Source organism: Mustela putorius, unplaced genomic scaffold, assembly GCF_011764305.1.
Source record: "Mustela putorius furo isolate JIRA1106 unplaced genomic scaffold, ASM1176430v1.1 tig00003863_pilon_pilon_pilon, whole genome shotgun sequence".
Lineage (NCBI taxonomy): Eukaryota > Metazoa > Chordata > Mammalia > Carnivora > Mustelidae > Mustela > Mustela putorius.
In genome coordinates this window covers 27,946,895-27,974,150 of record NW_025422015.1, presented here as the reverse complement: position 1 = coordinate 27,974,150, position 27,256 = coordinate 27,946,895, and the positions used below count along the sequence as shown (strand labels likewise).

Genomic DNA, 27,256 nt, shown 5'->3' with positions numbered 1-27,256 from the left:
TTAAGGTTTTAAATATTTATTTAGTGCATACAAAGCTTCCCCCCCACGGCCTCCAGCCTTTTCAGGACATTTTCAGGACCACACTCTTTCCCAGCTTCTTTTATTATCCGGGCTGTATCACATGTTTCTTACTGGAGTCCGGGCAATGGAAAATAGACTCACATCTGGGAGATCCACACGGCAACAGTGGCTAAACACAACGCCATGAGAATGAAAACTACGGTGTCTGTCACAGGAGTACAGCAGGAGAGAGGACATGTCAGGAGGTCGGCGTGCCAGGGGCAGCAGCTATCTTGGCGTTTCTTTCTGCCTCAAGTTCAGAAACAAGTTGGACTATCTCAGGGTGACTGAATTTTCCTGCAAGGCAAGAAGACAGGGAAAAATAAATTGACAAGAGAATCCATCAGTGTCTCCAGCTTGATCCCAGGCTTGTCAGGGGCTCGGCTCTGTGCTTCACTCTATGCAGGGGCTCTGCAGAACACAACTCCAGGTTCTGAAGATCACGCTCTGTCACCCGTTTGCCTCCAAGCATTAGGGATGAGAATCGAACAAAGAACTGTCCCATTAGGCAGAGCTAAGAGAAACCTCACCAGGCTGCCTCTGAATGCATCTACCAGGAACTATAAAGAAACTCGGGTAGGACAGCACTCAGAGAACTGAGAGCAATCCCTGTCCCTTCTGAAACTGCAGTGGAGGGGAACAAAGCACCAACATCAGAAAGACTAGTAGGAAGACAGAAGGTCTAGGCTGTCCCAGGATGCAAACGTGCCTCTCTGCAAACACTTCTACACTAAAACCCACTGATCTATGCAGTCTTCCCTGGCCCTCAGCCCTCCCAGATTTCTGTCCTGGGCAGCAACCAGCCTGCAAGCTATCTTCCCATGTAGCTGGCACACGGGAATATTACACCCACCATCCACTCCCTGTTTTGCTGTTTTTTGGAGGTTTTGTTTTATTATTTTTTTTTTTTTGCCAGTGACTTTTGTTGTTTACTGTTCATTCCACATTTAACTCTGTTCCATTTAATCCCTATTCTCAACCTCTTCTTTGAACCTTCCCTTCATCTTCTTGCCCTAATGTCTGGCTTGTCCTGAGGCTATGGCTTTCCCTGCAGCCTTGTTACACAGTGGCTGTTTCCTCTCTCACATGGCTCTTGTTACTGGGCCTGGGGCTGCCTTCTATGCTCCCAGTTGCCTCCTGGCCATCCTCGGCACCAACACGTGTAAAGGTCATGCCATCAGACTATTACCACCATTCCACCAAAATAGCTCTTATTGAGGACATGCCAATTAGCTCCATGTGGCTAAATCTGAAGGCTCCTCTTTCCCCTCCTGAAACACTTTCTTCCCTTTGCTTTTGGGACCCCTGATTTTCTCATCTGAAACCTATCTTTCCCCCATCTTCTCCATCTAGTGGCACCTCCATTCTTCTGTCGTTGCTCAGACCAAAATCCTTGGACTTCTCTCATAAACACCACCACACAAATCTTGTCAACCTTTATATTCAGAATATAACCAGAATCTGACCACTCCTTCCTTTTTCTACCACCACCACCTGGCTCAAACCACTAGGAGACTGCAATGGCCCCAGTCAGTCTCCCCACTTCCAGCCCAAGTGACCATTTCAAAACACAGGTCAGATCACACTTGTCCTGTAGTCCACCTTCTCCAAGGGGTCCCCATCTTGCTCAGAGTCCATGCCAACCTCCTATACTGGCTGGAGGGCCCCTGCCCACTTCTCTAGCCTCACCTGCAACCCTCTCCTCTCATCCACCCCCACAAGCCACACTGGCCTCCATGCTGTTCCTCGACACCGAGTTTCAAAAAGAAAAGAGAAAAAGCCGTAAGTGCTGACTAAATTAGAGAATTAAAAATGTCTTATCAAACAAAAGCTTTTATGTTCCTTTCAAAATCCTCATAAGGGGGCACCTGGCTGGCTCAGTCAGTACAGCATGTGACTCTTGATCTCAGGATCATGGGTTCGAGCCCCACGCTCACACGGTGCAGTTTTCTAAAAAGAGAAATCCTCGTAAGGGTCATAGTGTACATCTTCATCTCTCCTTAACTAAACTTGTTTTTTTTCTTCAAGCATTATTGGGATAAGTAGGAAACCATTCTTACATCAGTTTTCATTACTTATAATTATTAATTTTTTTTAAAGATTTTATTTATTTGACAGAGAGAGATCACAAGCAGGCAGAGGCAGGCAGAGAGAGAGGAGGAAGCAGGCTCCCCGCTGAGCAGAGAGCCCGATACGCAGCTTGATCCCAGGACTCTGAGATCACGACCCGAGCCAAAGGCAGCGGCTCAACCCACTGAGCCACCCAGGCACCACCTAATTATTAATTTTTTAATAGAGTAGTGCCCCAGAGTGGAAAGTAAAGTGAATTTTAACCTCAGTTCAGCTGAGGACCCATCAAACTCTCAGTTCAAGTTTCTTCCTCAATAAAATGTGCACTTTAAACCAGATGACCCTCCTACATCCCATTTTTTGATTCTTCTAGGAGTTTCATGTTTCATTTTCTATTTTTCACTGTGAATATATCAAAATAGAAAATGATAGCATTAAAATGCAAAGCACTACACAGACATGACTTGTATTTTAGTTACATTATTGGCAAAATATGCTACCTTGGAACCTAATCATTGCTTACAATGGGTTGGCAAACCTCTGTAAAGAGTAAGACAGTAAATACTTTAGGCTTTGGAAACTATGTGGTCTCTGTTGCCAGCTACTCAAGTCTACTCAATTCTGCTGCTGTGGCTGTAAAAACCACAATACATAGACATAGCCACAATACATAAAGACAATACATAGAGAATGAGTGTGGTTGTTTCAATAAAACTTTATTTATATGAACAAGCAGCAGTCCAAACTTGGCCCATGAGCCCATGGTCTGTAGATCCCTAGTCTAGACTGCTACTCTAGTTAACTCAAGTCAGATATTTTTGAGCACCACCTGTATCAAAAACAGATGGGACAAACCTGGTCTTGGTCCCTCAAAGAGTTTACTATGGTGTAGGATGAGCAACTGGAGGTCTGGGAAGAGACCCAACAAGAAACATCACTAAAGAGAACACAAGTCAGACTGTCACAACACTGTGGAAAGCTCTAGACCAAATGGAGACTGAGCAAAAAGAAGGGAACGCCTCATTCTGATGGGGAGGATCACAAAAGGAGACCAGGGAGAGGAGTGGCCTCAGATGGGAGAGCTTTTGAGCACAGAAGTTTTAAAAATGAAGATATGATAATAACTATGTCTGCAGAGGAGGAAAACACTGTGATCTGCAGGAAGAGCTGGGAGCCCGGCTGGCGGAGTTAGCAGGTGATGACAAGAGTCCATACAGAAATAACAAGGGCCTCGTCTGAGGCAGAGGAAGTGGGGCTGGAAAAGATGGAAGGAAAATCGAATCAACCTAGTGATGAAGCACGTCATATCCTGGAGCCCCGCCTGAGAGCCGGGAGTGACATGAAGTCCTGTGAAGTCCCAGAGGGGCACTCTAGCAGCGCTTTGAGGGCAAATGGGAGTCGAGCTGAGCCTGAGGGACTCCGGAGTTGAGGTGGGGGAGACGAGGAAGGACGGACCTATGCTCCAGGGAGCCACACAGTCAGCAGTCCTACAGGTACAGAGCTTCGCCAGGAATTGTATCACAATGAAGACAGCAAAGGCTTATTGCCCAGTGTTATTCTAAGCACCTCGCACTAGATCCTCAAATAACCCTATAAAGTAGATTCTATAATAATCCTTATTTAAAAAAATTTTTTTTTTTTTACATCTCCATATCCAGCGTGGTCCTCAAACTCACAACCCTGAGATCAAGAGTTGCGTGCTCTACCAACTCAGCCAGGCCAGTGCCCCTATAATTATCCTTATTTTAAAAATATGGGAACTAAGGCCCAGAGCCAGGTTAAGTAATTTGCTGGAGGTTACATGTGTTACAAGAGGCAGAACTAGAACCAGTTGAACTCGAGGTCTGCGCCAAGAAGCACTATAATGACCACGGTGACTTCAACTGTTTGGGGTTTTCTACTTTTAACAGGTGGGAATGTGAACCTGGCTTGTGGCTCAGGGCCCAGGGTGCCAGTGCTCTCACACACCAGGCTGCGCCTCCCTGGGAAGCCCACCATGTCCCAGTCAGATGCTCCATAGGAAAGTGTCATTAGAAGGTAACTACAGCGGATCCCACTAATGCGCCGTCAGTCACTACACTAGGAGTGAGGCCAGCTACAACAGTGTTTACTGAACACAACCCAGGGTACCTGCTGTGGAATCATAGAAATCCTGCAGCCTCCCGGGTCTGTCCTCCAGGTCTTCATACTCGGATGCCTGCAGAATCATCTCACATTGGTCCAGCTGCTTCACAAACCTGGCTTCTGCACTTGACTGGCTCTCATACTCCTAAGGAAAGGGACCACGAACACAGCATGGTCAGAGCTGTGGGACAGGGTACTCCAGGGGAGTTCTGATTCTAGTATTGAAATCAGCCTCGTAGCTGGAAGCACATTCTGTATTGGCCACCACACCCACAATGCCCGTCGCAGAGACACTGCCTCTGTGACGTCCCCGCTCAGTCTCAGCACCCCGTGCAAGAGGGATGTGCTTGCCATTCTGTACAGTCTGCCAGATGCCCCCAGAGCCCCAGCTGTTCGTTTCGACACTCCAAGCATTCTTCCTCTCAGCTGGTACCTTGTCTTCGAGATCGTCATTTCATCCACCGGAGTGGTGGTCTTTTTAACTTCCAGCTACTATTTCATCACATGCTTCTCCAATTACTTCCCTCCCCATTTAAAAACTGTGAGACTTCCTTATGAATTTCTAGTGAATTTCTAGCTTTCTCATTGAATTCTGGCGATCCTTTACAATGGAAACCTCTGTCCTTGCTTTCCAAACAGGTTCCCCTGGGGTATGACTCTGGAGGACACAGGCAGGACCGGCAGGTTCTTTGTGCAACGGCGTGTGTGTGCCCGTGTCCTGGTCACATGGTGGTGCTAAAGGCAGTGGACCGGGAGCAGCTTTTTTGCCTTTCCTCTGCCCTCCGGTCTCTCCCTCCTCCGTGCAAACCTGACACAAGAAGCTCCAGGAGGGCTGCTTCGTAGAGCAGGACACCTGTCACACAACCACAAGTCCCAGTTAATACTATATAGAATCGTTTTTCTATTAAGACCAGAGTGTTCCCAACTGGTTTCCCTGCAAAGTTCTCATTTGTAATTCCACCCCAGATGCGTCCGGATAATGAGCCTGTCATGCTTTCTTGGCAGGGTGATGTGATGTGAATCACTTAAGGTTTCTCGATTTTTATTAGATGTCTTATTCTTACAAACGCAGCTATTTGGATTTTGATAGAGCTGAAAAGTATACAGGGAAATCGTTTTAATATGAAACCAAATACATTTTGTTTAACTTCAAAGGCCCTTAAAAATACTTGTCTTTATTTAAATACTTATTCACATTTAAAATCATGTATTTATATTTAATAATTCAAGTTCCTTATTCAACAAAAAAGAAGTGGAATGTACTCAAGGCACAGCAGTTCAGGATTTTTCTCTTATTGGAAGTAAGAAAAAAAGATTTCAAGACCATTAAGCAATGACCACACACTGTATAACAAATTCTGGTGAAATTACATGTTTCTTTTAAAAATATAAATTGTTGGGTTTTTCCTCAAGAAGCAATGGTACAGGCACTTTCCAATTTCATTTTCCAACAATGAGGCAGGGCAAGGAAAACAGTGAGGCCAAGAAAGCTCTAGGAGTAAGAAGACACCATGGCATCTTTGAGAGCTTAATCCAAGCAGTTTCTCATGACAGGAGGCAGAATTAATTGTAGGAGGAAGAGGCTGAAGGCAGGTGAAGGGTCAGCTCCTGAAAGGCCCTGTGGTTTGTGATAAGGGGTTTCAGCTTATCACGCAGCGACTGGACGTCACTGGAAGGTTTCAGGCCAGAAGGGTCATGATCAGATCTGTGCTTAGAAAGATCATCTTACCTTCCGTGGGGAAAATCTGCTAGATTGGAGGCAGAAAAATCGGGCTCTGAGACTTGGTAGCACCAGCAGAGCAGCTAGGAGAATCTGGTCTGGTCTAATCTCATGGCAGTGAAGATGGGACAAGTGGGCAGAGTTGAGAGACACTAAGGACAAAGAAGTGAGCCAAAATATGAACGTGGATGGAAGGAAAGGCTGAAAAGGACTTCCTTGTTTCTGGCATGGATAACTCAAGAGGGAGCAAAGGGGAGAAAAAGAGATCCAAAAAACTGACAGAGCAAAGAAAGAGCAAAACCAAAACCTAATGAATATTTATAACAAAACTACAGAACACAATGTTACCATGAACCATAAATTATATGGGAAGTGGGGACAAATGACCTCTAGCCATAAGTCCTGCTTTCCATCAGCAGGAGCAACAGGGCATGGGACGGACCGGAAAATAGGAGACCCTCAGCTCCAGCAGCCGCTGACGCAAGCCCAGCCCTCGTGAATTTGCCAGCCTGGCCAGCAGAGGGCTCTCTCCAGAACAGGGTCCCACAGAAAGAGAAACTGCTGGGGGTGGAATCAAAACTGAGTGGGGTCAGGATAACAAGAAGAAAAGAAAAAGTCCAGATAAAACTGGGGAAAGAGAACAAAGCCAGGGAATCTCTGAACGCAGGCCACCATATACTTTAACAGTACATTAAAAAAAAAAAAAAAAGAATGAAAGAAAAGAAAAAGAAAAAACAACAAAGCAGGCAAGGAAGTTCTGTGAAGTTCAAAAAGTTATCTGGGGGCAAGTGGGTGGCTCAGTCGATTAAAGGTCCAGCTCTTGGTTTCGGCTGAGGTCACGATCTCAGGGTCGTGGGATCAAGCCCTGCATCAGACTCTGCACTCAATGGGGAGTCTGCTTGAGATTCTCTCTCTCCCTCTCCCTCTGCCCCTTTTTCCCCCTCTCAACCTAGTAAATAATTTTTTTTTTTTTAAGTTATCTGAACCAAGTTTCCTTCCACAAGTCTGGGAAAACTAGTTGTGTGTCAAAATGAGCAACAAAGATCAGAAAGCACAGAGATCAGGTCCCATACAAGCCTACCAGAAACTAAAGAGAGCAAGGAGCAAAATGACATCTCTACAGACAATTCACATCAGAAAGACATCCTTAGTTTTTGCTAAAAGGATCAAATCTATAATAAACTATTTCAAAAATAACTAAAAGATGCTAAGAAAATATTAAGACATGAAAGAACCATATAGAAAACATTAGAGATAAAAGAAAAGTCATTTTGCAGTGAAGGCTAAGCAAACAGAAACACAGGGATACTTAAACATACCTTAAAAGAAATAGAAATTGAAAAGGTTAGGTTTAGAAGCCAAAAAGATATGAAGGAGATGTAAAGGATCTGAGGGAAGGTGACAAATATCAAAGATGGGCAAAGAAGAACCAATATACAGATATGTCAGCATTTTGGAGGAAAAAAGGAAACCAAAGTAAAAGAAAAACTATTCAAAAATTTTTCTTGAAATTAATTTTTTTTAAAATCTGAAAGTATATATTGAACACATACCCTAAGTAGCTAAGGATATTTACCCAGAAGGACCAACAGCAAGACACAATCTAATAAAATTACCATATATATGAAAAAAAAAATCCTTCAGACACCTATGCAGAAAAAGCACTGGACATATATAAAAAAATAAAATTATTAGACTTTGCTTTATGAGCAAAGAGAATGGGAGTAATGTTTTTAAGACATTCAAGCAAAGAAACTGGGAGCCAAGGATTTTCTTTTATCAAGTGAAACTGACCTTCCAGTATAAAGAACACAGAGGCAAGTTTAGAACATATTGTTCCTGTGAGCCTTTTTTGAAGAAACTAGAAGAGGACAAGTTTCAGACAGCCAAAATGACCAGGACAAACTGATGTAAGGACGGGTAGTGAGCATCAACAGATACTTGCAGAACTAAGATTCAATGAGGTGTAAGAAACAATACGTTATGGTTAATGTAATGTAATGGTAATGTAACAATCTAGACAGAATACGATCTCAGTACAGTACAATGACAAAAAAAAAACACAGGAATAATAGAGATAGCAGAGGCAAAACAGTTTTTTAAACCGTTTTCAGTAAATGGAATTGATGATTGTGCTATATACAATTGTTATTCTGAGATGGGTACATGTGTAGAAAAGGATAAAGCCCATATAATCAGGATTCCTTGTGTGGAAGAAAGGATAATGTAGAGGAGGTGAAGACATACCATACAAGAGATTAAGTAAAAACCATGCAATACTGTATTTGAATTGGAAATATCATCATGAACCCACAAGGCAGATACACACATGTACCCTAACTCTGTCCATTAAAAAGCATAAAAACCATAGACAACCCAGGAGCAGCAAGCACCCGACTACACATATTGTGGTCTGGAAATTACACTGCCTACTGAAACAAACTGTCTGGCTGTTGCAGATGAATGAGGCTGGACTACACCGCCTGCTATAAAGGAAGTGACCAAAGTCAATACCCCACTTTTCCTAGATGAACTGCAACAGAAGAGAGGAGGAGGAAGGAAGGAAGAGGAAGGCTCTGCGGGTACAACTACTTCAGCTACTAAATAAAAACAAGACAAAAATAGTATATTACAATTCTCAATGGGATGAAGGGATGTAAGCATCAAGAAAACCCAGACATTATGTGCCTCACAATCAAAGACTCCAACACCATCTACAGTTTTGCCAAAAAGATCCAATGTGAGTCTGATCCAGCTCTGGATTCAGAGGCCAATGTGCAGAAAATAAAACAGAGGAACAGAACTGCATCATGAGTGTGCAAAACCCAGACTATGGAAAACTCTTTAAGCCAAATGCTCTGGATTCTTCCATAGATAATTTGTAAGAAAGAGAAAGAGATGGGCTGGGGGTCAGAAGGGAGGGGGACTGTAGATTAAAGATTTAAGATACATTAAGCTTTTAAAAAAATGGGCAGGACTGGGGCGCCTGGGTGGCTCAGTGGGTTGAAGCCTCTGCCTTCAGCTCAGGTCATGATCCTGGGGTCCTGGGATCGAGCCCCGCATCCGGCTCTCTGCTCAGTGGGGAGCCTGCTTCCTCCTCTCTCTCTGCCTGCCTCTCTGCCTACTTGTGCTCTCTCTCTCTGTCAAATAAATAAATAAAATCTTAAAAAATAATAATAAATAAAAATAAAAAAACTTTAAAAATGGACAGGATTAAACTAGAATGTAAGAGGATGACTACTTGGGTCACAAAACCATAAGGAAATCAGGTGATCCCTGTGAAAATCAGGGCGGTGGTTACTTTTGGAGGAAGGGAGTGGTTGGCCTTGGTCAGGGTACAAGAAAGGGCTTCTTGTGGCAGTGGCACAGTTCCAGATCTTTTTTTTTTTTAAAGATTTTATTGATTTAGGGGGCACCTGGGTGGCTCAGTGGGTTAAAGCCTCTGCCTTTGGCTCAGGTCATGATCCCAGGGTCCTGGGATCGAGCCCCGAGTCAGGCTCTCTGCTCAGCAGGGAGCCTCTTCCTCCTCTCTCTCTGCCTGCTTCTCTGCCTACTTGTGATCTCTGTCAAATGAATAAATAAAATCTTTTTTAAAAATTTTTAAGATTTTATTGATTTATTTCACAGAGAGAGAGTGAGCACAAGCTGGGGAGCTGCAGGCAGAGGCAGAAGCCAGTTTCCCACAAAGCCTGATGCAGGACGCGATCCCAGGACCCCAAGATCATGACCCCAGTGGAAGGCAGATGTTTAACCGAATGAGCCACCCAGGTGCCCCGCGACAATTCCAAATCCTGATGTAGGCGGTAGTTACAAGGATGTTATCCTTCCAGTAACTCATTATGCTATACACAGGTGTTTGTGTCCTTTTCTGTGTTTTACTTTTCAATAAAATGGTTTTAAAAATAATAAAAATGGCTGAAGAAAATGAGGATGCCAGGAACCAGCTGAGCAAGATATTTAGGTGGAGCTGCTAGATTTGTGAGTCTGGAGCTGAGGAGGAAGATGTTCAGGAGAACACAGAGAATTATCAGGATGTGACCCCGGAAGCCTGGGAGGAGTTTGCAGAGAGCAGGAGGCCAAGGACACAACCCTGGGAAGGGAACATCGGCCCTGACCAACTTGGCCAAGAAAGAGGGACACCTGCACAAACTCAGAAAGAGCTCGGAAGGTACAAAGAAAATCTGGAGGCAGCAACGTCAGAGACCTGAGGGATGAGACAACTGCAACGAGCCAACACCGGTGGCCCAGGCGTCAGGGGCACCTGGGCGACTGGCAAGACTCCCCCAGATGGAGCCACACAAGGCAGTCCGTGACCGCAGCCAGAGCTGCGCCTGGTGGGCCCGAGTCACAGGGCAGCCTGCAGGCCATGGAGACAAGGCCCTATGTGGTGGTGAAGCGAAGGAGGGAAATGTGCTGTCCAGGGAAGTTTATTTCAAAATAGGGTACAGAAACATTACTTACGAGGCTTACAAAAAGCTGAAAAAGTTCCATCTGGAAGCTTTTCTTTTCTCACTGAAGGAGGCAAGCTTATTTGTTATCAGCTTGGGGAAAGAGTGACAAAGCAGGTGGAGGAAGAGAGGGGTGGGCAGCTGATGTGGGGCCAGAGATGGAGAGGCTGCATGGTGGCTTCTGGCACCTGAGAAGGCTCAGCAGAGCCTGCTGTGTGGGAAGCGAGGGACGCCAGTCCCTAAGGCAGGGACAGGAAGGTCCCTGCATCAGCATTCTGCAGCCTCTGGCTGGGACTCGGGAGCCAAATGATCCAAAGGACTCGGACTGGAGTTCTGAGAAGCAACAGTAGAACAAGGAGTTCAAGCAGAAAAGAGATACAGTCTGGATCCTGAAAGGGAAGAGAAGGGAAGGAAGGGCCAGGGAGGCCAGAAGTCTCCTCCCTCTCCCCTGGAGACAGGCCGGTGGGCGGAAGTGTTAGGAGAAGTTTCTCTCTTGCGTCTTCCACTCCACCACCTCCTAGTGACTCTCCCTCAGGGACCTAGGATCCTCATGGCGCTCTGCATCAAACTCCCCAATAAAATACTGCACCTGAACCATGAAGTCCTTGGTATGGAGACTTTTTTAAAGGGTACCTGTAGACCCACAGTATCTCCAACTGACTGAACTTGGGGCAACAGGGCGAGAAAATTGGGGGCAGGTGGGTACGCCAACCATCCTGCCTGAGGAGCATCCTGCTCTGTCTGGGGACTCACAAGGATACTTCTTTAAAGGGAAAGGCAGGTGGTGGGGGAACAACTTTCTGTGATACTCAGAGAAAAATGACAGTGTTTTCTCTTGACTTGCTGAAATTTGATTTCACCCTTCTATGACCAAGAAAATTTATAATCAAGGACGTTTAACTGCATTAAACAGACATGACCCTCTGTGCTGACAGTTATTTATGGTGGCGAAGAGCTATGATTAAGATTTCATAAATCAATCAACTGGCATTTTCTATGTAAGTTGTACTATTCTAAGTTCCCCGGATACAGAATGACCATACTTTCTTAAACCAAAATCAGAACATACAGACTGGAGACGGAGGAAAGATAGAGCTTACCATGCATCAGGCAACATTCCAAGTCCTTTCATATATTAATTAATTTGATTGCCATGCAGTCTGTAAAATAGTTATACTAGTGCTATTGCCGTTTTATAAATGAGGACATTGAGTAAGTTGTCCAAGACCATACTGGTAGTAAACAGAGTATCTGAACCCTGGAAACTGGATACTGAAGTCCAAGTACTAACGATGGACACAAATTATAAAAATGCTGAAGTTAATATGAGAGTCTGTATACTGGGATGAATAGTGTTTTCCAAAATTTCATGTCTACCTGGATTCTATGGATGTGATCTTATAAGATCTTTGCAGATGTAATCAAATTAAGATAAAGTCATACTGGATTAGGATGGGTACTAATCCAATGACTGGTGTCCTTATAAGTAGAGAGACATTTGGGTGTGGATATAGACACGGGGCGACCACCACCTGACTATGGAGGCCCAGATTGGAGCGATGTGTCTGTAAGGAAAGGAATGCCAAAGCCAGAAGAGGGATCTCTCAGGGGGTGCCCGGGTGGCTCAGTGAGTTAAGCGTCCAACTCTTGATTTCAGCTCAGGTCATGATCTCATGGGTCATTAAATCAAGTCCCAAACTGGGCTCCTCACTGAGTGTGGACCCTATTTAAGATTTTCTCTCCCCTGCCCCTCCCCATCCCACTCACACACACTCTCTCTTTTAAAATAAATAAATAGGTAGATAGATAAGTAGACAGGTAGACAGAAAGAAAGAAAGAAAGGAAAATGGAAGAGGCATCTATGAGAAGCCCAGCAGAGGATTTTGGACTTCTAGTCTCCAGGACCATGAGACAATAAATTTCTCTTGTTTAAAGCCATCCAGATTTCTGGTAATTGAAATTTACCAGCAGTGCTAGAACACTAAGAGAGTCTCTTACTACAAATAAGGTAGTGATATGGTGTCAATATGCTAAACCTGTAAGTGCTTGTTCAGTTAACCACCACACTGCATTGTGAGAGAAGGAAAATGTTGAACAAGGAGGCAGGCTTTGTCACCTGCTACCAAAGAGACCCTAGGACACAGGTGTTCTTCTAGTTTCAAATTTACAAAATTCTAACAGACACAGTAAAGAACTAAAGAGACAGAATACATAGGTAATTAAAAAATAGCTAAGAATATGAAAGTAGCCATTACATAGTACCAAAGGTATGAGAGAGAGAGGAAAAAGACAGAGAGAGAATGAGAATGAATTAGTTTTCAAGGGCTGCTATAAAAAGAACCACATCCTGAGGCTTAAGCAACAGAAATTTATTGTCTCATAACTCTGGAGGTAAAAGTTGAAATCAAGGTGTTGGCAGGATTGGTTCTTTCCAAGGGCGGAGTGGAAGATCTGTTTCGGGTCCTTCCCCTTGGCTTACAGAAGGCCTCCCTCATATTCACATGGTGCTCCCCCAATATATGTCTCTGTGTCCAAGTTCCCCTTTTTATAAGGACACCATCATATTGGATTAGGACCCACCCTAATGATCCCATTTCAACTTGATTACCTCTGTAACAATTCAATCCCCCCCCCCACAATTTTTTTAATCCTATCTCAAAAAAAAAAAATCTCCACAGTTATAATTTCCTCTTTGGAGAATACTTGAAATAATATAGTTATATTTCAAGGTGAACAATAAAAATTTGAAATATAATTATTTAAAAAAAAAACTCCTTCACAGTATCAAGAAAAAGCCCTGTCAATTCATTCAACATATACTGATTGCCTACATCATGTATTATATTTTACTAGGTATTGAGAATAAACTATTGAATGGAAAAGAAAAAAAAAATCTTATCTTCAAATAAGAAATAAGGTCTTATTCGGAGGTACATGTGAATTTTAGGGGGACACAACTCAATCCATATCAGAAGAGGGGAGAGGATTATCTTCTTCTGAGGTACTGCCTAGAGCTAGACTTTTTTGTCAGAAGAGTCTGTGGGCTTTGAGAAACATGTATTATGGAGAGTGATAGTCCAGTTCTTGAAATACAGGCTTTAATAGGCACAGAATGGGGAGAAATGGTCCAAGAAATGGGACAATTCTAATGTTTAACACTCTCTCTACAAAATAATATTAGATGTTAGGGATGTCCATTTTCCTGATTTCTAAATAAACTTAAATACACATGTGCCCGCCAGCGTCAGCACCCACGTACGTATGCACATTCTTCCGTGGAGAGTAAACACTGGGACTTATTTGTAGATTCAGTCTGTACCTCTGGGCCCTAGTGACCTTACCTTCTTGACCTTACTTCATTCATAGGGATGTATGAATTGCTTAAGGAAAGTTTAAGTTTATTCTCAGTGAATAAATCTCTATAATTCTATCTGAAAAATGTGTTGCTGCTTATTTTTTTTTAAAGATTTTATTTATTTATTTGACAGAGAGAAATCACAAGTAGTCGGAGAGGCAGGCAGAGAGAGAGAGAGGGAAGCAGGCTCCCCACTGAGCAGAGAGCCCGATGCGGGACTCGATCCCAGGACCCTGAGATCATGACCTGAGCCGAAGGCAGTGGCTTAACCCACTGAGCTTATTTATATGGTCTTCATTTCCCCCACTCTGGCTCTTCATAGAAAAACAAACTCCCAAACCTCCTAGAGTATGCAAACGTGACGTTCATGCCAGAAAGCAAAAAGCTCGAAATTTTTCTCCTCCACACCAATCAACATCCCACAGTCTTACCAATGAAGTTATTTAATTCCTTGCTATTTTCTTTTAAGCTCTTGGCTGGCCCAGCAACAATTCTCAAGAAATTGAGAACTGTCGGGCACCTGGGTGGCTCAGTGGGTTAAGCATCTGCCTTCAGCTCAGGTCATGATCTCAGAGTTCTGGATCGACTCCCGCATCCAGCTCTCTGCCCAGCGGGGAACCTGCTTCCCCTCTCTCTCTGCCTGCCTCTCTGCCTACTTGTGATTTCTCTCTCTGTCAAACAAATAAACAAAATCTCTAAAAAAAAAAAAAAAGAAAGAAAGAAAGAAAGAAACTGAGAATCATCACATTCCAAGTGGCCAACTGTGTACCCGGCCTGAGATCTTCCTTAACAAGCTTAATTAACTCAACCAATGACTTTTACAAGATCATAAAACTATCACTTGTTTGGGGGGCTATCAAGTCACTTAATGCTCTGAATTTTATATATATTTTTTCAAATCCAAAGTCTTTTTGTCATGTTTTCACTTGGAAGCTACTTAATTAAAGGAGATTTTGCAGTAAATTGAAAGTAAGTTAATTTTTGTAATTAAAGTAAATTTTGCAGTAAGTTTTTTTGAGCCAGTTGCTGATTGCTAACTGAGAAAATAATTTAACAGATACTGCCACTGTGTTCACAATAATTAGGGGACACAAGGGTGCCAATTCTTATAAAACGCTTTCAAATTCTGGGAGTCTTTCCTTCTTAGAGACATGGGATTAGTTTCATAAACTCACTGCCATTTTTTTTCTTCCTGTGTATGAAATGCAGCCCAACTCCACTCCATTATCCTCAATCCTCATAGTGTTCCAGAAGTTCACTTGCAAGTACATACTTTGGCACAAGGGACTCTTATCCCTGAAGCAACCCCATTATAACTAGTAACAGACGCCACCTGAGCCAGCCTCCGGCTAAAGGACATGCATATTTTGCTAGATTTAATTTTCACAATTATTTGGCAAGGCAGGCATTAATGGCCCACAGTCTTTTACCTAAAAACCATTTCAGTTTTCAGCATATTTTTAATTTAGAAAATAATATGGGACATACAGGTACATGTTATAGAAAACCCCTAGCGGGGTCCAGGGCAGGCTCGGTTGCCAAACAGATTGAGTATTTCTACATTAAAGCATATTGATTTCACACTAAGGGAGGTGGGTCAGGGCAGGTGGACTCTAAACAACCTCATAGTGATTCAGGTAAGATTTTACTGTGTGAGATCAAGTTACATCAGGTTTTGTTTTGTTTTTGTTTTTGTTTTTAAATGGCTCCCTGAACTGTGTAGATTTCCTAACTGCGGCTAAGGGCCTGTGGAGCTGTATTCCCACGTTCTAGGAGAAACAGGCCGGCCAGAGCCAAGCCCCTCACCTCAAGAGAAGTGGGGTTCAAATCCAGGTCTCTCTGGAGCGCAGCCCTGCCCTCTGCATCAGAGCCTGCTGCCTCACAAGAAAAGGATGCTTACATCACCCCCTAATCCAGCTAAACCACAGAAATGACAGCATGCCACAGAACCAGACCACTGAGTAAAATGGCATTTTTTAGGAGACACATCTATTCAGCGTTCAACACTGACACTTTCTCAACCTGTCCCCCAGGCTTCCCAAATCAAGGGAAGAGCTGACCCGGCATGGCACGCTGGGCAATGGGAAGGGAACTCTGCCAGCTTTGTGGCTCAGGGGAGAGAAGGCGGGGCGGAGGGCGGAGGATGTGAAAGAAAAGGTGGAAAGTCAGCCTCTGAAGGCAGGAGCAGGGAGCAGGGCTTTGAAGGACCCGGGAGAAGTGAGAGTGTGAGGTAGCAATGTTGGAGGATAAGGAGGGGCACCAGGGGCTCCAGCAAGGAAGGGCCAGTGTAGACTGGAAGGAAGTGAGAAACTGCGGTAGACGAGGGTCTGTTTGCTGTTGTTTTCCCTTCACAAATGAAAACCAGCACTAGGAGTGAGGAGCAATGGGAACACAATGGCTTTCTTGGCTCTTTCCACTCTTCCTCTCTTTCCCTCCAGCCAAACGCCCCCCCCCTTGCCAGCAAGCTCTGGGTGGGGAGTGAACACCCACAGGGCCCCCCCTCTGTCCCCCAGGGGCATCCTGGCAGCACTTCACGTGGACCCGACTCAGCCCTGGACCACCCTTCCAGGTCTCACAGATGGGCAACAGGCTCAGAGAGGGGAATGTGTCCAAGGTCAGAGCCAGTGGTGAGGGTCCACGTTGTTTCCAAGGACCAGAAATGGGTAGGGATGATGTAGCGAAGGTGGCAAAGGCAACGCAACAGGAAATCCAGGGGACTGTGAGTCAGGATCTATGCCAGGCATTATGGTGTCAAGGGAAATGGGGAAACTGGACGGAAGAAAAATTTCTATGAGCCAGGAGAAATTCCTGCAGCAGCCAGGAGGTGAGAAACAGACACAAACCAGAAAGCAGTAAGTTAGAGACAGCTGTGATGACAATCTAAGTCAACTAAAACACTGAGGAGCCCTATAAATTCAATCACAATACATTAAAATGCAACCTATCATATATACTTACTTCCCAAAGTTCATAAAGTTCCTTCCTGAGATCCTCTGGGAGGAGCTGGGTCAGCTGCTTCATGGCTTCCTGAAATAACAGTTATTTTAATCATGATCACATTTATCTAGTGAACAACTCAACTACAAAAGCCAAATCATGGGCTCAAACTCTTGCAAATGGCTCCCCAAAGGGCAGAATCTCGGACAATATTTATGGCTTACAAGGAGGGCAGTTGTGCACATTAAAGAAACGTGTGTATTTATTCACGTGGGCTTCGCTGAGCATATGTTTTGTGGTCTGCACCACCCCAGACACCAAAAAAAGGACAAGGAAGGAGGAGGGTGTGAGATGATTACAGAAATATCAGAAGTGAGGCCAGGGATTTTACATCTTATGGACGAATGGCAAGATGCCCATGTAAATTTCCAAACAGAAACATACTAAAGTTCAAAACAAACCTGAGAACAAGAACAGGAAAGTAACACTGAATTACAAAGCTCAAAACTGTTTGTATATTACTGTATTCATTTTCTATTCTTAATGTTTTTATTGCATAACATAAAGCATCATACAAATGGGCAGTTACTGTCATTAACATAAAGGAAATAACACGAGAGTATTTTGCGGGCTCACAGACACACGGGTCGAAAGGGGATATGATATTAAAAGACAATTAGCGGGACACCAGGGAGACTCAGTTGGTTAAGTGTCTGCCTTGAACTCAGGTCAAGATCCCAGGATCCTGGGATCGAGTTCCACATCAGGCGCCCTGCTCAGTGGGCAGCCTACTTCTCTCTCTCCCTCTGCCTCCAGCTCCCTCCGCTTGTGCTCTCTTTTTCTGACAAATAAATTTAAAAATTAAAAAAAAAAAGATAAGTAGCTACATCATCCAGGAACCATTCAAGAGCATCCCTGATCACTTCTTATTCTCCTTCTGTAAACATGTCCCGGCGTGGGAATTCTAGCACCTCAGGAGGTTGCCCAGATGGGCTTTAGGCAGCTCTGACAGAAAATACTTTCTTATATCAAGCTGAAAACTGTCCATGAAGGTCTACCACTATGCCTACCTCCAACCCTCCAGCATCCCTTCCTCACACACAAAAACAAGGTCAAGTGACCCAGCTGGACCAGAATCTGGATTCTGATTCTGATTCTGATTCCCAGAATCTGGAAGCCACAGGGACTGGTCCACGGGAGGACCACATAACTCAAACCAGCCACTTGAGGGACATGTGCATGATTTGTCCAGCAGAGGCTAGAGAGAAAATACAGAATACAGAATACCACTACTCCCAGAGCAAACTGTATTTGTAGTGTCATGGATCAGCCTTAAGTAACTTCACCATCTCAAACGATCTGTAGCACCATGCCTCCCTCAGTGGTATCAAATTTATGGTAGGTTGTGTCTGCGTTCTCCCTTGTTTCTTTTTCATAAATTCTAGTAAAATGGTTGAGAAAATCTTTGCATTCTCAAAAATTAAGGGCGTCTTTATAAACAGATGGCCTTTCTCTACATTATTCCAAAAACACAAGTCTGTCCATTGCTTTTGTTTGAAAACAATGAACTAAATAATATGTATTTATAGGTATGTAAAAACCCAAGCTTTTAGAGTATTTTACTCCAGCACCAAACAATGACTGATGTGTGCTCTGACCATAGTGGAAAGAATGGAACCACGCCTCTGTTGTGCCAGATACTCTAGTTCTACAAAGGCAGCCTAAGACTGAAATCAGCTTTTTGGAGATCACATCCAGTTACTGACTTACTGATAAACTTCCTGTTGAATAAAACCATCATGTGCTTTGAAAAACCAAAACAGATAACAAACATGTTGTTGTTCTCTTCTTGAAAACTGAACAATGATTTTCTGGATCTCTACTCACTGATATCATTTGTTATCATACAATCCGACTGCGTTTGGAGACCTCCGACGTAGTCGATGCTCCTTATTTGGTAACACATGCCACAGAACTGTGCCCACCTTTTTAAATGAACCCTCCGAAAATGACTTCGCTAAACCCCGGGGTACCTGGCTGCGTACGTCAGACTTGCCCTCCCCATGTGAGCCCCGCTACCCTCACTTCTATACAGAGTTTTACCTGGTCCACACACTGATTTAGGGTGATAATTTTCCTAGCTTCCTCCCATTAGCAAAGCGTGCCAGGGATTTGCCAGAAGTCCTGACCTGCCTAAGCTTTCAGCAAACATCCTGGGTCAGTTCTGCGTCAGGCACCCAGAAAGCATCCCGCATCCTTCAGACATCACTTGTGGGGCTGAGCAGGATAGGAGTTCGTTGCAAAAGATTCAACTGGGGTTTGGGGCCTGACTTGCCTATGACTGGCTGTGGAACCCTGGGCAAGGTACTTCACCTCTTTGTCCTTCCGGTATCGCATCTGTAAAATGGGGCTAATCATGGCATGCATCTACCGAGGGGGGGCTGTCGTGAGGATGAAACAGGTAACACAAAGCTCGTGGTGTCTGGCACATGATGACCACTCTCTAAAATGTTCACTATATTTTTCAGTTTCTCTATTTTGCCACATTCACTCCCATAATAAAGCTTGGTTCTCCTCCTTTTAACCTCTTGGTTCTTCAGCAACTTTCAGCAACTTGAACCCTGGCAGATACATACCTACCATGATTCTGCCTTCTGACTTCATGTTTTTGTCTTCAAAAAGCAGTATGACCTGCTATCGCTGTATTCCCGCCCTGAGTTCCACCCCAAGGGTGCCAGATGGTCCCTACAAAGCGTCATTCGCCAGCTCGCGTTATAATTGTCTTCAAAAAGCAGTATGACCTGCTATCGCTGTATTCCCGCCCTGAGTTCCACCCCAAGGGTGCCAGATGGTCCCTACAAAGCGTCATTCGCCAGCTCGCGTTATAATACAAAGTCTGTTTTATCTTGTTTAGGGAGGGGGTCAGACAGTATTGCTTTTGGCCCTAAACTTTCTCTTCCGTGCCCTCATTTTCCCTTTCATCTTAATACCATATACTCTCCTCCAAAACAATCAGCCTTCCAAGTTCACCAAGTGTTTTCCTTCCCTCCTACTTCAGTTTAAGCCTTCCTGATGCAGTTGGCTAGCCCGTGGGCAAATCATGCTGCCCGATTCTCATTATGTGCATTCCACCCTGAGCCAAGAAATCCTCATTTAATTATCTTAATGCATGGTTCAGACATCCAAATCTTGTTCATAAACACCATCTGCATAAAGAATTATTCACCTTCCAGATCTTTCTCTCTGTTCCCAAATCCTAAGAAGCGGCAGAAAGAGGCAATGGACTCTCGGCCGTCTTCCAAGCCTTCTGTTTCTTGTCTAGAACCTGTGGTTCTTCAAGATGCTTCCCCTGTCTCTCCAGATTACGGCCTCTGGGAAACGCAGGAGTGGGCAGCGGCCAGGAGGTTTAATGAGGCTGGAAAGAGTCCCATCATTAGCAGGATAGGAAGCCCAATAGGGCAGAAGCACTCTCTCTCTGCTCATGCCCCAGGAGGCCCCTCCACAAGGTGTCACTGGCCAGGCCTCCCCACTGTCAAAACAGTGGCTGGTCTTCTCCCATCTCCAGGGAGTGGAGAGCCTGCCCAGGGATGCTGTTTTTCTCCTAAAGACTCTGACCTGCTCCGCTGGGGAGGAAACCTCAACTTCATGATCTACCTTCATGGGACGGTTTGTCTCTCCTCCTCGCTCTGTGTCCCTGCACAGTCTCTGAGGACCCTCCGGTACTTGGATATACCATTTCTCCTCCACGATGTCTGGACTGACCCTTGACTAAAATTAGCCTGCATCCTGAAATGAGCTGTATAATTAGGGAGTCTTTTTCCCCATTCCTTTCGTCTTCAGCATGCCATCGCTCACATCCTCTGGTTCAGAGCAAACTCCTTTCTGCCGCTCGGTATCTTGAACTCATTGGTTTCTTTTCGTAGTAATTCTGCCAGTCAGTCCAGGAACTCTATTCACGTCAGTCTAGACTCCTACAGAGAAACAGTGCCTCGGCCTTCTCCCTCTGTATAGGCTGTCATGATACTGAGCCTAGATTCTGGATCTGTATTTTGGCAGGAAGAACGCATTCCTTACACGAGTTCTCCTGTTCCCATAATGTCAGAATTCCTAAACTAGCATTCCTTGTGGACCTTCTTGCCTCTCAGGGGATAAAAATAGTGCAGGTTACTTAACTCCAGACTCCCCCAGCTCTGAGAACAGCTAGTCAAGCCCCCCTGCCCTGCTGAAGCATTTCAATGAAGGTTCTATCCACTGAGCAGTACAGGACCAATCTCCTGTAATAAAAGTAGCTCACAATAACCCTGACTTGAGAACCAGCCATTCAACATCAAAAAACAAAACAGCAACAACAACAAAAAACCTTCCTGGATCTTCTGACCTCTGCCTCAAATATGTCTTCCTCTTTGGCCCTGGGCTCTGGATTTAGAGCCCAAATTGATACTGATTTAATATTTTTCTGATGTTCCTTTCTTACTATTACAAATACTTTTCATTACTTCTAACCAATAAATCAAAGACTAATTGAAAATTCACAAGTAATTATAATACTGATTAGACTTGTGATTTTCAGCATTTTCCTCCAAAGAGCTTAACCAGGATGGAGAATTCCTTCCAGTTCTAGCTACTTCCCTTCTGCTAATGAAAGCCATACTATCTATGTCCACCTACTCATGAGAATAGAAACCCAACAGTTTCCTGTCCCTGTGTTAGACAAGGCCAAGAGCAGGCATACTTTCCTGATCTCGTGTTAAACAAGGTTGAGAACAACCGCACCAGTGCGCTACTTCTAGAAATCCTTGCTTCTAGAAGATAAGACCATTCACGGCCCAGATAGAGTAAGCACTAACAGCTTATTCCTCCAGACTCTCCTCACTGAGACTCTGCCTCACCAGTTCTACCAATCCAACGCTATTTTGTCTTACACTCTGTGCAATCTAACTAGTGGCCCGTCTCCTAAGATCCATCTGACCATCCTCCAGCCCAGACCCTCAAACCCTACAAATACCAGCTCCTGATTGCCACCCCCACCCCGAGACACTGCTCAGACTCTGTGCTCTGTCTTACTGCCATGGGTCCAACGAACTTAGCTTTGCTTCAGCAACAGTGGTCTCTGGTGGTCTCCCGTGGAGTCAAGAGTTAACACTGACCTCTTCTCGCCTATGTTTTTCTTCTTTGGGGACGTTATCTGCTGGCGCTATGTCCCCAACGATGCATTCGGCCATATCATGAACGAGGGCTAGGCGCACACATCTGACCAGACGAGAAATGATGAATGAGGACACAGTTAGATTCACTACAAGTTCCTTCTCTAGACTATCGTGAAGATGCATTTTTTTCCCCTCCACCCTTACAGGGTATTTTAATGAAGTATGTTCTAAAGTAATTCTCTTCTACTAACCAAAAACAATTCTGATTTGAAAGTGCTAGTTAATATGCAACACGATAAAACATGAATGCAGGGGAAACTGTTTCACATGAATTTTTTTGTTATTGTTTTAATGGCTATCACTTTAAAAGGTGGACAACTTCAGATGACAAAGCCAGGAGGGGATGATCTGGTTATGGCATTTACTTCCTGATACAAAACTCAGAACTAATCATTTCCCCAATATACTAGTTAGATGTCAAGATGAGGCTCTTTAGAGAGACATGGGCAGAGCAGGGCAGAGCAGGACAGATCTGGGTCCGAATCCAGCAACCATTTACTAGCCGTGTGACTTCTGCCAAGTGACTTAATTTCTTTAAATGTTCGGTTCTGTCATCCTTCATTTTATCATCTGTAAAAAAGGGGCAGTAGTACATCATAAGGTTGGTATAAGAACTAAATGGGATCCTGTGTGTTCCTGACACATGTTGATCATTAGGCCAATGGCTATGATGATCAGTAATAAAGATTAGGCCTAACAACCTCCCCATGCTGTACCAACTGCAGCCGGTCTCCGTCACCAGTTTAGATCTCCAACTACTCTTGGGTTTGTTAGCTCTATTCCACAGCATGTTCGTCTTGTGCTTTTTGCCCCAAATCCCACCTCTCTACCACCTATAGAGTAACAGGGCTCCTCAGCTCTCTAATGGAACTTTGATACAATCAAACTGATTTACTTATCATTTCCAAAACAGACCCTTAATTTGGGGGCTTCCATTGTTATGCCCTCCTCTCTGCACGCTGTGCCTTCTACTTCCCTACCCGGTCAGCTCTTCAGAGATCACCTCTGATCCATTCCGTCCCCTCTATTAAGATCACCCAAGCACATGTCACCTCTTCTATTAGAATATCTTGCTAGTTTTTTTTTTTTAATTTATTTGACAGACAGAGGTCATAGGTGGGCAGAGAGACAGGCATAGAGAGAGAGGGGGAAGCAGGCTCCCTGCTGAGCAGAGAGCCTGACGTGGGGCTTGATCCCAGGACCCTGAGATCATGACCTGAGTGAAGGCAGAGGCTTAACCCACTGAGCCACCCAGGGACCCCAGTTTTTTTTTTTTCTTAAAATTTTTATGTATTTATCTATTTTTTAAAGTAATCCCTAAGCCCAGTGTGGGGCTCAAACTCATGACCCCAAGATCCAAAGTCATGTGCTCTACTGAGTAAGCCAGCCAGGCACCCCTAAGCTTACTAATTTTTGAACCTAACTAATTTGAACATAACTAATTTTGAACATAACTAATTTGGGGCTTTTTATAGAAGCCAGTTGGGACCTATGTCATTCCCAGGAGATTAACTTCTGTCTTACTTTGTTAGGAAACTGTGTCCTGTGCTCAAAAAGCATTGTAGACACCTGCTGACTGAAGGAGAGAATATCCTTTTCTCAGCTACCTCTTGCACATACTCCTCCAAAAAGTCACCCCACCAATGGGTGCTAGTATTCATGAAAGGGCTACAGCATACTATTACAATGACAGAATTTTAGACACAGCACACTGACTGTCAAGGCCCTGGAAATTGTATTATCACACTTCTGTCTTCTTGAGATCACGGCAGGCTCTATCACTTGCCAAGAAAAAACCCAGAACACACTTTACAGCTGAAGCAACCAACACACATAATTCCCCTTCCTACAGCCTGAACCTATATGGTTTGCCTCAAGTAATTTCTCTTGACAGATCAACTAAAAACTCTCAAGAATTAGATAAAGGCGTCAGTCACAAGAAGTGGCACATACCCACAGACCAGAGATTCTAACAAACATCAGAGTTCACGTTGGCTTACCTGTCTTTGTTAAGATGCTCATCTTTGGTCACCAGAGCCATAACTGCCATCCTGTACATGTGATCTGACACGCTCTCTGGCTTCTCAACATTTCTGTATACCCAGCCAGTCCGTGGGACTCTCTGATGAGAAGGAAGAAGAGAGAGAAGCTTATAAAAATGAGGATTTAATCTGCTATGCTCTTTAAGAGAAGCCCAAAGAATAGGGTATAGAAGCAGGGTCATAGTTTCTCGGAAAGCGTGGAAGAATGCTTAACTAACCAAATGATCAACATCTGGAATCAAACCAGTGGGGTCGGGGAATAAGAAGGAGGAGAGGGAGAAATAATTCACAAGTATACAGTGCAAGGGTCCAAAAGGTCGAGTTACTCTGCATTACTAAGGCATAAATTATGGAACATACATGGGTCCTTTAGACATAAAAATAAAACTATAAAATATTGTGTTTTCTTAACTATGAGAGTCGAGACTCTTGTCTTCAAACAACCCCATTCAACACATGTAGAAAACACTGGTGAAAGCTCTGAACTTGAAAAAGTGAGTGACAGACTTCCCGGTCTGGAAGCAGAAGGGAGAAGGCCTTTCTAATTGCTCCTGCTACCCCAGTCATGATTCTGTCTTCTGTTCAGATCAGGATGTGATCTTGTGAGACTGCATTTTCTCCCCAGGAGTCAACATTTCTGAAGAATTGTATATAGAGTAGCAAGAGCGGCAGGATACAGATAATCTGCTTTTAACTTGTAGAAATTCTGCAAAATCTCCAGTTATGGGTAGAGGAGGATAAAATGGAAAGGGAGACCACACAGAATACAACTCCAGTGTGCACTACATAAAATATTCTGTTAAAAAAATAAAATCAATGGAACAGAATAGAGAGCCCAGAAATGGACCCTTAACTCTATGGTCAACTATTCTTCAAAAAGCAGGAAAAGAATGTCCAATGGAAAAAAGCCAGTCTCTTCAACAAATGGTGTTGGGAAAATTGGACAGCCACGTGCAGAAAAATGAAAGTGGACCATTTCCTTACACCCACACGAAAACAGACTCAAAATGGATAAAAGACGTCAATGTGAGACAAGAATCCACCAAAATCCTTGAGGAGAACACAGGAAGCAACCTGTCTGAACTCAGCCGCAGCAACTTCTTCCCAGAAACATCGCCAAAAGCAAGGGAAGCAAGGGCAAAAATGAACTACTGGGACTTCAACAAGACAGAAAGCTTTTGTACAGCAAAGGAAACAGTCAACAAAACCAAAAGACAACTGACAGAATGAAAGAAGATATTTGCAAATGACATATCAGACAAAGGGCTATTGTATCCAAAATCTGTGAAGAACTTACCAAACTCAACACCCAAAGAACAAATATCCAAACACCCAAAGAACAAATAATCCAATCAAGAAATGGGCAGCGGACATGAACAGACATTTCTGCAAAGAAGACATCCAAACAGACACATGAAATAGTGCTCCACGTCACTCAGCATCAGGGAAATACAAACCAAAACCACAATAAAATACCACCTCACACCAGTCAGAATGGCTAAAAATAAGTCAGGAAATGATAGATGTTGGCAACCACGCAAAGAAAGGGGAACCCTCCTACACTGTTGGTGGGAATTCAAGCTGGTGCAGCCACTCTGGAAAACAGTATGGAGGTTCCACAGAAAGTTGAAAATAGAGCTACCCTACGACTCAGCAACTGCACTACTGGGTATATAACCTAAAGATACAAATGCAGTGACATGAAGGTATACATGCACCCCAATATTTACAGCACCAATGTCCACAACAGCCAAACTATGGAAAGAGCCTAGATATCCATCAACAGACGAATCGATAAAGCAGAGGTGATATAGATCTATAATGGAGTATTATGCAGCCGTCAAAAACCACAAAATCTTCCCATTTGCAATGACGTGGATGGAACTGGAAGATACTATGCTAGGTGAAATAAGTCAGAGAAAGACAATTATCGTATGATCTGATACGAGGAATTTGAGAAACAACACAGAGAGAGGAACCAGGATCGTAGGGGATGGGCGGGGGGGGGGGGGAATGAAACAAAATGAAACCAGAGAGGGAGACAAACCATAAGAGACTCTTCATCTCAGGAAACAAACTAAGGATTACGTTGGGTAAGAGGGTGGTAGGGATGGGTGGCTGGGTGATGGACATTGAGGAGGGTATGTGCTACGGTAAGTGCTGTGAATTGCGTAAAACTGATGAATCACAGACCTGTACCCCTGAAACAAATAATACATTATATATCTTTTTCAAAAGTCTTGTTACTTCTAGAGGATTTAAAGCACCCACTTAACATCTGCCGGACTGATGGATTCTGCTCTTCCCACCAGCGGCTGCTCTGAGGCCCAGCAGAGGGGGCGTGAGCCCCACATGTGTTCTGGGCTGAAGCCGACGGGCATCACCGCGCCAGCTGCTCTCCAGAACCCTCACGGAGGGCAGCGCAGGCCTCCCGGATTTGCACCAGGCTCATCTCCCCACACAGGATTCTCCCGGCTCAGACTTCACTGGGCCTGCGGTGAGCCCAGCCGCTGCGCTTCCTCCGCCCACTGTGCAGGCGCGCCTAGGCGCCCAGGGGAGCTTCGGGGCCCACCCTTGCGAGGCAAGGAGGGCGCGAGGAGGGCGAAGGCCCCAGGCCCCGCCGGCCGCAGCTCGGGACGCGGGGGCCACACCGGCCTCTCCCCGCGCGCCGCTCGCCGGGCCCCAAACGGCCCCGCCCGGCGCCCGCTCACCTTGAGCTGCCCCACCAGCCGCAGGAACCGGAGCAGGTTCCGGGCCCCCCCGCCCGAAAGGGCCGCGGCGGAGGCAGACGCCATGCGGCCGCGGGCCCCGCAGGTCGGAGCAGGCCGCGTGGCCGCCGCCCGGAGCTCCTCCCCCTTCTCCGCCTCCGTCCTACCCCTGCGCCAGCTCCCCCGCCTCCTCCCTCCCACTCTTCCCCTCTCCTCCTCCTCCCTCCCCATCCCTCTCTTTCCCTCCCGATCCCTTCCCGATTCATTTCTCACCGGGTTTTCCCAGACCCTTATGGAAAAGACGTGTTTCCCACCTTCCTGGCCTCGGGGCTGCCCCCAGGGACTGCATCAACCCGGAGCCGACCTAGTGCTCGGCGCATTCGAATCGCGCCTTACCTGTTTGCTAGTCGCCACTAGACAGAACACCCTCGAACTTTTACAGGGATTGCAGTTGGGTAGGGGGGAGAGGCGGAGGGTGGTGCTCCTCTGGAGGAGGGGGAAGGACCGTGCAAGAGTGCTCCGAAATCTTGCCCTTTAGGCGCTCGGCATCTGACTGCGGGGGGAATAAAAGACCGCTACTTGAAG

At 44.8% G+C, this 27,256-nt stretch overlaps 1 protein-coding gene across 1 annotated transcript; it reads right to left on the bottom strand.

Annotated features, from left to right (window-relative positions):
• HDDC2 (HD domain containing 2) lies at positions 1-26,830 on the bottom strand. The gene is made up of 6 exons (XM_004740130.3): positions 26,675-26,830; positions 23,922-24,043; positions 21,862-21,964; positions 16,736-16,804; positions 4,261-4,399; positions 1-357 (listed from the first exon to the last, which is right to left on the bottom strand). Exons 1-6 carry the CDS (start codon positions 26,756-26,758, stop codon positions 260-262), a joined length of 615 nt encoding a protein of 204 aa, XP_004740187.1. The 5' UTR covers positions 26,759-26,830; the 3' UTR covers positions 1-259.
• Between the last annotated feature and the right edge of the window lie 426 nt (positions 26,831-27,256).